This window comes from Mangifera indica, chromosome 11, assembly GCF_011075055.1.
Source record: "Mangifera indica cultivar Alphonso chromosome 11, CATAS_Mindica_2.1, whole genome shotgun sequence".
NCBI classification, from domain to species: domain Eukaryota; kingdom Viridiplantae; phylum Streptophyta; class Magnoliopsida; order Sapindales; family Anacardiaceae; genus Mangifera; species Mangifera indica.
The window spans coordinates 11,770,165-11,783,456 of NC_058147.1; the positions used below are offsets into that span (position 1 = coordinate 11,770,165).

Here is a 13,292-nt window from a genome sequence, read left to right on the forward strand (position 1 = left end):
TTGTGTCTTTTAATTAAAGGAAAAAGTGCTAAAGTGTGTTTAAGAGGGAAAAAAACAAAGTATGACTTGTAAATTGTAGGTGTTTTTTATAATGAATAAAAATCAAAATTATATTTCCTCAAAGATGAAATTCATGCAATGCTTTAATTTTCTTATCTACGTGGCAGAAAATTTAAGAAAAGTATGATTATTTGTTAACAAGTGTGCTTACCAATTACCATTAAATATTTGAGAATCGATAGTTTTTTTTTAACTTTCTTTTTCTCAATTATTTATATTTACACATTGAAAATTTATTAGAAGTTTGCATGATTACATTAAAGGTTGTCTCACTTTGTTTGTTCTGTTTCCCTTAAGAAACCGAGAGAAAGTAAAATATTATTCATAATAAATTAAAGGCCAAAAGACTTATTCCCACCTAAGATTTAGTCCATCCTCAAACTCTCACTCACAATGTTTTAAAAATTCAAATGCTCATTCATCATTCAACTTCTATTAAAATTTTCTATTAGAGTTATGGGGTTAAAATATAATTAATCAATAATATAATTTTTATGAAAGACGACCTTTTATCATTCAGATCTACATAATGAAGCATCATCCAGATCTATAAGAAGAGACGAAGGATGACAAAGCATCATCTTTCGTCATGTCTAGGCAATGAGACGAAGGACGATGAAGCATCGTCCTTCGTCTCTTCTTACAGATCTAAACGACGTTTCGTCGTTCAGATCTGGACAACGAAAGGTTGTTTTTCATTATCCTTTGTAGCCAGAGAAGACCTACACTTCTTCTTGATCTCCAGTCGGTTTCCTAAGCCACTAGAGATTAAACCTCAAAAGGGGGAAAAGTAAATTTTTTAAAGTTTAATCATGGGGGTAAATGTGAGTTTTTTAAACTGAAGGTGGAATGATATAAAGTTTTTAGGTTTTAGGATTTATGGATAAAATAACGATTTTACCTCTGTCTCTAACTAAAAATTTAGATTACAGTTAGCCTATGAATAGGTATTTGGATTTTATATCTGCCATGAATATGATTTTGAAATTCGACTAAAAATTTTGGTGGAAAATTGTCCTTTTCCTAATTGAATAATGTTGAAATAAAATAAAAAATAAACAATTTAATTATTTAATCACATAACATCACATCATTATATATAAATAAATTAATAAAATTATTTGTACATATAGTTTTATTTATTAAATATAGGGAAAAGGACAATTTTCCACCCAAGTTTTAGTCCAAATTCAAAATTATATCCACGATAGATGAAAAACTCAAACATCCACTCATGGGCTAACTATCGTCCAAATTTTTACTTAGAAGTAAGAGTAAAATCATTATTTTACCCATAAACCCTAAAACCTAAAAAATTTATATCATTTTCAACCCTTAGTTTAGAAAACTCATATTCACCCGTCATGATTAAACTTAGAAAAATTCACTTTTTTCCCCCTTTCCAGGTTTCATTTTCGTTGGCTTAGGGAATTGGTAGATGATAGGAAGAAACGAAAGTTTTCTTTGACAAAGGATGACTCTTGTCATCTAGAATGGGAAGACTCAAAAAGAAGGATGATGTTTTATCATCGAGTCTAGATGACTGTACTTCAACGTCTTTCATAGTCAGATCTGGAAGAAAGATGAAAAGCATCAATCGTCAGTCAGAATGATGGTGGCTGGAGAAGGAAACAAACCTTAGAGGTGAAACTTAAACTTTTTAAACTTTGAGGATGAATTGAAATGTTAGTTTTTAAAACCTAGGGAAAAAATGATATCAATTTCAAAGTTTTAAGATTTATCAGTAAAATAACGATTTTACCTCTATCCTTAACTGAAAATTTGGATGGTAGTTAGTTCATGGGTGGGTGTTTGGGTTTTCTATGTGTCATAGGTATGATTTTGAGATTAGACTAAAAGTTGGGTGGGAAATATGCTTTTTCCCTTAAATATATTACTAATTGTGAATGTGCAAAATGAAGTGCCTTATTAATGTGTGTAACTGAAAAAGGAATGTTTGACAGTAAAATGTCTTATAGATGTAGTTCATGCTTTGATAAACCCGAATCGACCTGATTTGTTTCAAAAAAAAAATTTAGGGTTTTTTTTTTCAAATGTCCTCTGAAAATGTTTCTTAAAACTTCACTTGTTTCTTCAAAATCATCTTTCAATGTTAGATTTTCATCTTCATCTATTCTTTCTTCAGTTTCCCAAAATCAACACCCCAAATCACCACCCAAACACATCTTCACTCTTAAGCACCATTCTCAACTTTATAATTTCCTTCGTGTAAACTGCAGGTCAGGTAACTTTTCTCTTGATGAAGCTTTTGATTCCTTCAATTATATGATTCATATGCACCCAACTCCTGCTATGTCTTCTTTCTGTATTTTGTTTTCTGCACTTGTTAAGAAAAAACATTTTGATCAACTTCTTGTGATGTACACGAGATTCATTTCAGCTGGGTTGTTGCCGGATTTCATTATTTTGAATATTTTAATTGATTGCTTAACCAAAATGGCACGCGATTCTGATGGTTTTGTAGTTCTTAGGAGTATTTTTAGGAGGGGTTTTTACCCAAACGCTTTGACTTTTACCAATCTGATTAATGGTCTTTGTATGGAGGGCAAGATTAAGAAGGCCATTGAATTTTTTAGGAAAATGGTTTCGGTTGGTTGTAGACCGAATGTGGTTACAGTTGGGACTTTGATTACTGGGTTGTGTAGAACTGGTAATGTCACTGTTGCCCTTCAGTTGTTTGAAGAAATGAATAACGGGAATGGTGAATTTGGTGTCATTTGTAAGCCTAATATTGTTTGCTATACTACAATTATTGATGGTTTTTGCAAATATGGGTTAGTAGACAAGGCAAAGAAACTGTTTTCAGAAATGAAGACCAAGGGCATTAATCCAAACGTGATTACTTACACCACTCTAATTTATGGTTTGTGTAGTACATCTAATTGGGAGGAGGCTAAAACTTTGTTTATAGAGATGTTGGAGGAAGGTGTAAAACCTAATGTGGTGACATTTAGCGTGGTAATTGATAAGCTCTGTATCAATGGAAAGATGGATGAAGCCAATGGGTTGTTCCAACTAATGATTAATAGAGGTGTTTGTCCCAACACAATAACTTATAACACACTTTTGAGTGGTTTTTGCTTGGCAGGTCAAATTGATGATGCTGGAAGGCTATTTGATTCCATGGCAAGTATGGGGTGTAAGCTTGATGTTTTTAGCTGCAATATTTTGATGGATGGTTTATGCTTGACAAATAAAATTGATGATGCTAAGGAAGTTTTGGCCTCAATGTTGAGTATGGGATGCACACCTAATGTAGTTAGCTATAATACTCTGATCAATTGGTATTGCAAGAATAAAAAAATTGATGAAGCCTTGAATCTTTATGAGGAAATGACTTCAGAGGGAGTTAGGCCAGATGTTGTTACTTATAGTACCTTGCTATCTGGGTTTTTTATGAACGGTAATGTCAGACATGCAAAAAAGCTATTTGGTGAGATGCAACTTAGTAATTTGCCTCCCAATTTATTTACGTATAATATTCTTATTGATGGGTATTGCAAAAATGGTTGTGTTTTGGAGGCTGTTGAACTGTTCCATACTTTAATAAATCGAAACATTCAACCTAACATCACAACTTTCAATTGTCTCATTAATGGGTTGTGCAAAACAGGGAGACTCAATATTGCTTGGGAAATGTTCAACAGATTACATAGTAATGGCTTTGTTCCTAATGTTATTACATATAACATTATAATGCATGGATTTTGTAAGGAAGGAAAGTTAGAAATGGCAAGTAAATGGTTCTCAGATATGGAGCAAAATGGTGTTGTGCCAAATTTGGTCACTTTCGATGCGCTTATGTCTGGTTTCTTGCAGAATAATGAGACTTTAAAAGTGGTGGAACTTCTTCACAAAATGAAAGAGAGAAATGTGAAACCAGATGCATCCATAGGTTCAATAATATTAGATTTACTGGGAAAGCATGAAGATTATCGTGAAGTCCTGAATTTGCTACCATCCTTTTCAACCCAAGAACCAACAGGATGTTGATTGTTGAGTAAGTGCATTTTCCAGGGGAGTATAGCTTATCAAGAGAGCCCTGGCAAACGTTAAAGTTTCCATGTAAAGGTGTGTGCCAACATTGTAGTGGTGATTGTATTTATGTGAATCCATTAATGAAGAAGTCATATAATTTAAGTTATAGATTTTGTCTTCATCTATGTTGATTTGGCTTGACTACCAAGTTGCTGTATTAGTATACATCTTTGTTTCTGACAGTTGCCTATTTTTGTTTTCAAAGGAAAATACTGACGAAGATGCTCGTAAGGTTGTAGATGGTTTGGCACCTAAGGCCACTGATCAAAATGATGCTATTGAGAAATGGTATGAACATGAATGTCTCATCTGTGTACTCTTAGTGCTACTTGTAATATACATACATAAATATGGTCTCTACATTTGTTCGTTTTTACCAATCAATGTTAGTGGGAATCTTTATTTCTTTGGAGAGATGAATCCCCTTGATGAAGTCTCTAGTAAGAAGTTGGTGGTAGCTGATGCTAAGTTGAACTTCGATGATGATGCTGCCTTCCTGGTAGAAGGGAATCTCTCTTGTGATCCATCACTAGAGGGTCCTTGAGAGGTTTCGATACATTTACTTCTCGATTTATTGTTTACGTGGAATAATTATTCTTAATAGTAACTGCCAAACAAGTACACGAAGATTCAAGTCTGGTTAGTGATTAAGAGAGTTGTGGTGCTTTTTGGATATTCTATACGGCAACCAAATTCTTCTGGTTAATTTGGCGATTTTCTTCTGCATCCTTTGATTTCTTTGCTCTTTTTGGTACCTAAGTTCAGTTATCTCAAAAATGGGCTTTTAAAGTTTGCTAGCAGAATGGAGTTTCAAATTGCGAGTGGAAGACTACTGCTATCACACAACACAAATTAGCCTTCTGCTTTAATTCATGCACTGAAAATAGGGCTTGTCTTTGAGGCTTGTGTCAAAATTAGAGTCTCTCTTTTCGGAATCATCAACAATTAGATTATAAATGTACATGAAGAACTATTAATTATGGTGTCAACAACACTAGTGTGCAACAGATTATAAAGTAGTTTCTCACTTTGCATGATTTTATAAAGTAGTTACTAACTTTTCCCACCAAACATCGAAAAGAAAAATAAAAAAGAAATTATAAAGTTCACATTTACAAAATAATAAAAATGACTTCAATTATACATATATCCACCGATAGAAAAAGCTGCATTTCACACTAATTATGTTAATGGCAATCATAAAATTTAAGATGCATACAAATCCCTTAAGTGGTGGAGCACTAATTGAAGCACCATCAGAATCTCGACAAAGTATACTAGCAAAGTAGTAAGGTTAAATCTGAATCCATCCACTTGAATAACATGATACTCCATAACTCTGAAACGCAATAGAAAATAAAGCGAAATAAGAGAACAACAGAACGTTATTAAAATGTACATAACACCTAAAAGTAATATAATCCAAATAAACCTATCAAAAAAACAAGAAAAAAACATAATCCAATTAAATTAATCTTTGTCCCTATGATTCCAACAGTTCTAAACTACTTCTAATTCATCCAAGTTGGACATTGGAGCTCATAACATCACTAGTAGCGTATGTTTTTTTTTTTCTTGGCGGTACTTTTCTCAAATAAAAAAGCTGCATCTTACTATGTTAACTCTAATGAAATAAACCAGAACCACCCTTAGTTTCCATTGTCAGTGAACCATAAGGCATCCACCTTTTTTGTTTTTTGGTATTTCTTCCTCAGTTAAGTGAAGTTTGACAATGGATACCATTTACATTCACAACCATTTATTCCAATACTTTTCTTCTTCGATTTATTTCAAGAGCACAACCATTTAATTATTAAGTTGACACCATTACATTAACAACTCGATTTATTTCAGCAGCACAACCATTTAATCATTAAGTTTTATTAATAAAGTTTGTAAACTTGCTTCGAATCTAACTCCAACTGAAAATATAGGGTATATAATGTGTTATGTGTGGGGGCCTATAGATATTTTACATTATGTACTGCATGGGGGTATGGATATTTTATGTTGGGGGGTAATTGATAGTTTTCATATACATGTCAAAACACACAATATGTGAGAAATCTCGGGTGGAATGAAGTTTTTTACCGATTTATTTTTTTATTTTGAAATAATTCATTTATTAAATTATGCAATCAGGGTTGATTAAAATTTAAATTTGGTTATTTAACTATAACAATGGAGACATATAGCTATGAAAATTAGTTACATAAAGAAAAGCAATAGCAACCCATTGGAGAAATGTTGAGGCTTAACAGTAACAACGACACCTGATTTGAGTTGTGTTTTTGAGAGAAAGAGCCAGACACTGAGGTTATAGTTGGTTTTTAGACTATGTTACTTTTTTATGTTTTAATTATTTTTCAAGTATCAGAAACAAAGTTCATTACACCTTGGGTGGAACATGGTCATTTGGCCTTTTTAACTTGACGTGGAACCCATCACTCAACAGGTACAGGTATGCCGCTATGAATAGTGAAGATTTGGTGGAGCTTTATACATAGAATTATGAAAGGCTGCTAGCCATAACATCATAATTCCCTAAAAGATTAAACTACTACAGCAGAAATAAATAAGGATATGTCCAATCTAAGAGCCAAACATTCGTTTATACTAAAAGACAAAGGAAACAAATCCATCCAAGGGTAACCAAATTAAAGTTGCTGCATTATGAAAGAAAAAACCACAATCCCAACTTTCCTCTTATTACAACAAGCCCTAAAAACTGAAACAACTACATGCATGGGCATGGCTCTCATTCTAAATTCTTATTAATTGGGTCCAATGTCAACATTGGCAAGTTGCTGTATGTTCATGGGAGAAACGATGCTTAAGTCGCCCGAGAAGGCCTTCTTTCCAAATAAAATGTTGACAGCTTCTATTGGATGAAATGCATCCCAAAACACATACTGATCTCTGTTTGGACATGGTGTTTGGAATGGAAGACACGTAATTTGTCCTCTATTTCACCCAATTCCGCAACATCCACGATCTATAACACTAAACCCTGTGTGCATAAAACAGTTCAAAGTAGTGAGGAAGACGTAAATTTGTATCAATATTTTAAATAGCTGAAGATAATATAAAGAAAACGAGAAAAAGTAATTTTGTATATTCAAAATGGGTAAACATAATTTTATTGAATGATAAAATATTAAGTATAGAAGTAGTGTATGCATACCATAGGATCTGTAGTTGACTAACAGATCTATAAACATTCTAGCGATATCGATGTAAATGAATTTCGAACCGGGAAGATTGGCATTAAGATTGTTGATCATCATCTTCACATTTGTATTGAAAGGTAAAACAAGCTGGTTAACTTCTTCTGAGCAGGCACCAAGCTGGTTTTGAGCTAAGATGCTTGGTATGCAGCCCATTCTTCCTAATCCAACCAGTACAACTTTCCGAGCGCCCAGATTGTACAGGCTCTGTATTTGTCATGCACATAATTAGATTAAAAAATTTGTCAGTTTAACTAATAAGTTAAGCTCAATTGGGTACTATATATGGTTGAATCAAAATCAATCAAAAAGAAATGATATAGATTGGTAAAAGTTTTAAAAGTAAAGATTTATGGTGTGTAAACCAGGTTAAGAGATCTCACAGTGAGTTGCCGGGCGTAAATTGTTCAACCAAAAGATCAGCATATTGTTGAGCATTATATTCATTCTTGGTATTGTAATTTGGCATGAGATAGTTGTTCAAGTAGTCATTGCTCCCCATCCCTACAAAGAATATAGATCTTGCGATAGCCTTGGACAAATCAGTTGCCCCAAGATTACCAGTAATTTGATCCAGAGTATTTTGGAAGTTCCTTATTTGTTGACTAAACGGTATACGGCCCACCTGATCAAACATTATACAGACAAACTCTTTATAAAAATTTAACTCCTCTATTATATGCATATGAATTCTTCCTTATAAATGAAGTTTTCTTACGAAGTTTCTTCCGGTGATGTCAAGGATGCCAGCGGCGGCAGAAGCATAGTTGACTCCATGAAGAACTTGATCTCCAGAAGCTTCAGAGTATGCAGGGATCAAGGGAAGCCCCAACTCCACAGCTGAATAAATGCATAACACATCAATTAAAACAAATGAGGTTATTATTATAATTAATCCTAGTTACTAAGAGGAAAATACCTTTAAATTGGTAATTATTAAGAGATGATAAAGACATTTAATTTTGCCATTAAGAGCATGTCAAACTGAACTCCTCGTGACTTAGTCAAAATGTGAAAATAGATAAGATTAAAGGGAGAAGGACTATTTCCCACCCAACTTTTGATGTGTTTTTAAATTGCCACCCATAGCAGATAGAAATCCACTTTTCCCACTTATGACCAAATTGCCGTCCAATTTTTCATTTAGGGACAGGGGCAAAATCGTCACTTACTATTTAAAACCTTAAAACTTTAAAATTTTACCGTTTCCCCCCTCTAGGTTTTAAAAACTAATAACTAACCCATCCTCAAAGTTTGAAAAGTTTAGTTTCACCCCTAGGGTTCGCTTCCTTCTCCGGCAACCACCGACGGCTGACGCATTCAACCGATCTCCCATCTCCAACTACAAAGGACGACGAAAGATGACCCTTCGTCGCCCAGATCTGGACGACGAAGCGTCGTCCAAATCGGGAAGAACAGATGAAGGACGACACTTCGTCGTCACGTCTGGACGACGTGACGAGCGACAAAGGATGGCAAAGCGTCATCCTTCGTCATCTGGGTGGAGCAACGAAGAGAGACCTCTTCGTCGCACGGTGGTGCAACGAAGAGATCTCTGTCTCTTCGTCGCACCGTGCGACGACGAGGAGATGAAGATCTCTTCGTCGCACCACCGCCGTCACACCAGGAGAAGAAGGAGGTCGGTGAAGACATTGAAGACAACGTTGAGAGCTGAAGTTGAAGAATGGGGGTGAAACTGCTAGTTTTGAAAGTTATGGGGGGCGACTATTTTTTGAAAAATATGGAAACCCTAGGTTTGGGGGTGAAAATGTTAGTTTTCAAAGTTTAAAAACTTTAGGAAATGTGAAATGTTAGTTTCTAAAACCTAAGGGGGGTGAAGGTAAAACCCTCACATCAATTTTGGGATGAATTTTACAAATTAAATTGAGGGGTATCTTTGTTATTTCATCTAATAAGGGAAAAATGGATATTTTACCCTTATGCAAACAGATATCATTCATATTAACGGCTCATGGGTGGAAAAAATGGATTTTCATCTGCTGTGGGTGGCAGTTAAGAACGCATCAAAAGTTGGGTGGGAAATAGTCGTTCTCCCTAAGATTAAATGACAAAACAATGTTAGGTTGAAAGGGGTTGGATTGGATCTCATAAATGTAATAAATGTTGGAGCATCATTAGAATCTTGACAAAGTATACTAGCAAAGTCGCAAGGTTAAATCAGAATCCATCCACTTAAATCACATGATATTCAATAACCCTAAAATGCAATAGAAAATAAAAGAGAAAGAAGAGAATAACAAATCGTTATTAAAATGTATATAACACCTAAAAGTAACGTAATTCAAATAAACCTATCAGAGAAAAAAAAAAGAAAGGGTAAACCAATTAAATTAGCATTAAATAGTATTCCTTTCTTGAAGAGCAATATTATACGTACATAATTTTTATACATAATTTGGATACATAGATGGTATATCATTAAATAGTATTATTGTTTCAGATAATCACAAAATTATCTTTGTGAAAACAGTTACACAACAATAACATCTACATTTAAAAATTAGTACAAAGAAGGATCAATTCTACGCAAGATATGCATCAGTCATATTTTTCTGATATGGTGTGGTTACACAGTAATAACATCCATAGTCATATTTTTTCTGATATCTACTTCTAATTCCAACACTTCTAAACTACTTGTAATTTATTCTGGCCTTGGGTGGGAATAAACTTTTTGGCCTTTTAATTAATATGCCCTTGAAAATTGTAGGTGTTCTTTATAATGAATAAAAATCAAAACTATATTTACTCTAAGTTGAAATTTAGGCAATGCTTTAATTTTTTTGTCTATGTGGCTGAAATTTTAAGCAAAGCATGATTCTTTGTTAACAAGTTTGCTTACCAATTAGCGTTAAATATTTTGGAATCTATATAACTTTTTTTTAATTTTCTTACTCTCAATTCCTATTTAATTTTATACATTGAAAACTTACTACAAATTTGCGTGATTACAATAAATTAAATTAAATTAGATGATTGTTTGTTTTATTTCCCTTAAAAAACTAAGAAAAGAAAATATTATTTATTGTTAAAATATATTATTTCGGTTAGAATATATTTAAATAGATTTCGAATATATTATTTTATATATTGGAATATATTCTAAATATATTATTTCCTAAGTTAACAGATATTCTAAATATATGTTTTCCATTTTTATATTATTGTATATTAATTATCTTGATTTGTATTTCCTTATATAAAATTTATGATAGATAATTTAATATACAAAAAAATTTATGTATTATTTAGATAGTTTAATATAGAAAAAAAAATACAATTTATTCATATTTTTAGATGGTATCAAAGACAAGCATCCTTCTGGCATTTTAGTTAAGTTCACTTATGTCTTCATCTCCACATATATGGAAAGTGAAAAAATAAGTTTATTACTTTGGACACACTTATGCCTTCGCCTATGTAGAAAGTGGAAATATGAGTTTCAGTTTGGGCACGCTCATGCCGTCATTTGTGTAAAAAGTAGGAAGATGAGTTTATTAGGTTTTGTCATGCCTTCACCTAAGTGAAAAGTGAAAAGATGAGTTTGCAAACATAAAAGGTGAGTTTGCAAACTCAATTAAGCAAACATCACGTTTGCAAACTCATCTTTTCACTTTCCACATAGGTGAAGGTGTGAGTCTGATAAACTCATATTTTCACTTTCTAAGCAGGTGAAAGCGTGACAATATTTGAATTGAAAATTCATTTTTTCACTTTCTACATAAGTGAAAGTGTGAATGTACCCAAACTAATGAACTCATCTTTCCACTTTTTTCATATGTGAAAGCAAGGGCGTGAGCAAGCCTAACTAAAATATATATTATTTTCTATTTTATTTGCTTACTTAAGTTTGTGGGGTGTGTTGGAATATATTTCAAATATATTATTTCAGTTATAATATATTTGAATAGATTTCGAATATATTATATTCTATATTAGAATATAATCCAAATATTTTATTTCCTAAGTTAGCAAATATTCTAAATATATATTTTCCCTTCTTACATTATTGTATATTAATTATATTAACTTTATTTTTTTATATAAGATTTATGATAGGTATACACTTTTGTATTATTCAGATATTTTAATATTCTAATATACAATTAATTCATATTTTAACATTTATAATAAATTAAATTAGATAATTTTGGCTTGTTTCTTCTTGTAAGTTGTAGTTTAAATTTGTTTAAGGATGTGTTACTAACAATATTTTCAACAATTAATTCTTCTATATATTTTTAAAATTTTTTGAATTTTAACCATGTTTAGTATCAATACCATTTCAAGGTCAATGTACGAAGATTTAAAATACACATTATTGTTTTAGTAATTAAATATGAAAAATAATATGTATAAAAACAAATTTTATTAACTTATTTGTATAATCTAATATAACAATATGTGTACCTATGTAACACTATAATCATGCATGCATATCAATTATATATCTTAGCTACCCTAATTCTGCTTCACAAACATTTTAACTTTTAAAATGTTACTTTTGTACCTATGTAACACTTTATATGATACTAATGTTAAGTATCATTCGAAAGGTGCTAGCCAATCTCAGATAATATACTCCTTATTCTCAAAAGCTTGGTTTATTAGTGTGACCCTTTAAGGTCACTATGACATAATCATGAGTCTTTTTTTGAACAATCTAAAATACATATGAAAATTCAACGATTATGATAAACATTTAGCAATGTGTCATAGCCCCTTAAACTACGATGAAAAAACACTTTATTGAACCTAATACCATCAATTGTACATTTCATGTAGATAAGATCTTTCCATAATCTAATCTTGATCAATTTCGGGCTCATGGTTCGTCAAGTCCTGATTTCAATTCTATACAAATCATCAATTGATATGTTCAAAACACTTCATCACAAATATCTTTCGTATAACTTATATTATGCTCTGGCTAGAGATTTTGATTTCAAATATTTATCGACACTTTTTTCGGAACTCAAATATGTGTCAAATCAACAGATATCCTAAACCTAATATTTTTCGAGTTAATGGATTCTATCTTTATCATCATTCGTCTTCACATACAAACAACACATAACCAACATGGCCTTTCGTCTTGAAACTATTAGTTTGAGTATTCATGAGCATGAGCTTACCTTTCACATTAAGAAGCAAGTTACCAACCTTATTTCAAATCATATTGACAACAACCTAATATAGGTATTCCAATGTTTAGATATGTCAGATTGGAACTCGGTCTTTTGAGTTGCATATTCTAATGTACCTACGATTTTGAACCAAGTTGAAGCAAAGTTGGGTCTTAAACCTTAGAAAGCAACACGTGACTATAAAGTGTGCTCACTAAGTATAGTAACATGTCAAGTATGATTCTAAAGTTTGTCTTGGATGAATGAAGGAAACAATCTACTAGAATTGAGTTAAAGACAACAAAAGAAAGGTTGGAATGGGGAGTGCCTTTCGAGATTGGCGTTGGTAGTATTGAGACCATGGTCTCTCATAGTTTAGGGTGGATGTGATGTGAGCTAGTTTGAGTTTGGATTGTTGTTCTACCCAAGATTGATATCTCACTAGTATAGTGACACTTTATCTCGCCATGTGGATGATTCTTCTTCTTCAATGGCTTTTTATGTTCTTTGGTATTGATTCTTTTTCTTCTTTGATGACTTTTCTTTTCTTTTTTTTTTTTTTTTTGGCGTCACTTGATCATGAGTTGACCATTCTAGATGCAAGTTGAGCACAAGTCATCCACCCTTCTCCATAGTGTTTACATTGCTTAAGCCTCCATAGACTTGATATACTTTGCATTATTTTCTTTTTATTTTAATTTTTTAAATAACATGATTTGTTTGTGTCTTTTAATTAAAGGAAAAAGTGCTAAAGCATGTTTAAGAGGGAAAAAAACAAAGTATGACTTGTAAATTGTAG

At 32.3% G+C, this 13,292-nt stretch overlaps 1 protein-coding gene and 1 pseudogene across 5 annotated transcripts; one reads left to right on the plus strand and one right to left on the minus strand.

Moving 5' to 3' along the window:
* Nucleotides 1-2,018: 2,018 nt before the first annotated feature.
* Nucleotides 2,019-4,794, plus strand: LOC123229284 (pentatricopeptide repeat-containing protein At1g12300, mitochondrial-like). 5 transcript variants are annotated; one of them, XM_044654985.1, is made up of 4 exons: nucleotides 2,021-3,514; nucleotides 3,695-3,813; nucleotides 3,901-4,113; nucleotides 4,144-4,301. In XM_044654985.1, exons 1-3 carry the CDS (start codon nucleotides 2,128-2,130, stop codon nucleotides 4,072-4,074), a joined length of 1,680 nt encoding a protein of 559 aa, XP_044510920.1. In that variant the 5' UTR covers nucleotides 2,021-2,127; the 3' UTR covers nucleotides 4,075-4,113; nucleotides 4,144-4,301. The 5 variants fall into 5 exon arrangements, 4 of the variants coding, with proteins under 4 accessions (XP_044510922.1, XP_044510920.1, XP_044510921.1 ...); XM_044654986.1 differs by having other exon boundaries at nucleotides 2,023-3,514; nucleotides 3,695-3,724; nucleotides 3,782-3,813; nucleotides 3,901-4,301; XR_006504847.1 differs by adding an exon at nucleotides 4,325-4,794 and having other exon boundaries at nucleotides 2,023-3,514; nucleotides 3,901-4,152.
* Nucleotides 4,795-6,893: 2,099 nt separating this feature from the next.
* Nucleotides 6,894-8,302, minus strand: LOC123228720 (annotated as a pseudogene).
* Between the last annotated feature and the right edge of the window lie 4,990 nt (nucleotides 8,303-13,292).

Coding starts and splice junctions, on each gene's coding strand:
- LOC123229284 (XM_044654985.1), top strand. CDS start 2,128: ATGTTTCTTAAAACTTCACTTGTTTCTTCAAAATCATCTTTCAATGTT. Junction 3,515..3,694: donor ACATGCAAAAAAGCTATTTG/GTGAGATGCAAC, acceptor TGTGCAAAACAG/GGAGACTCAATATTGCTTGG. Junction 3,814..3,900: donor AGGAAGGAAAGTTAGAAATG/GCAAGTAAATGG, acceptor GGTTTCTTGCAG/AATAATGAGACTTTAAAAGT.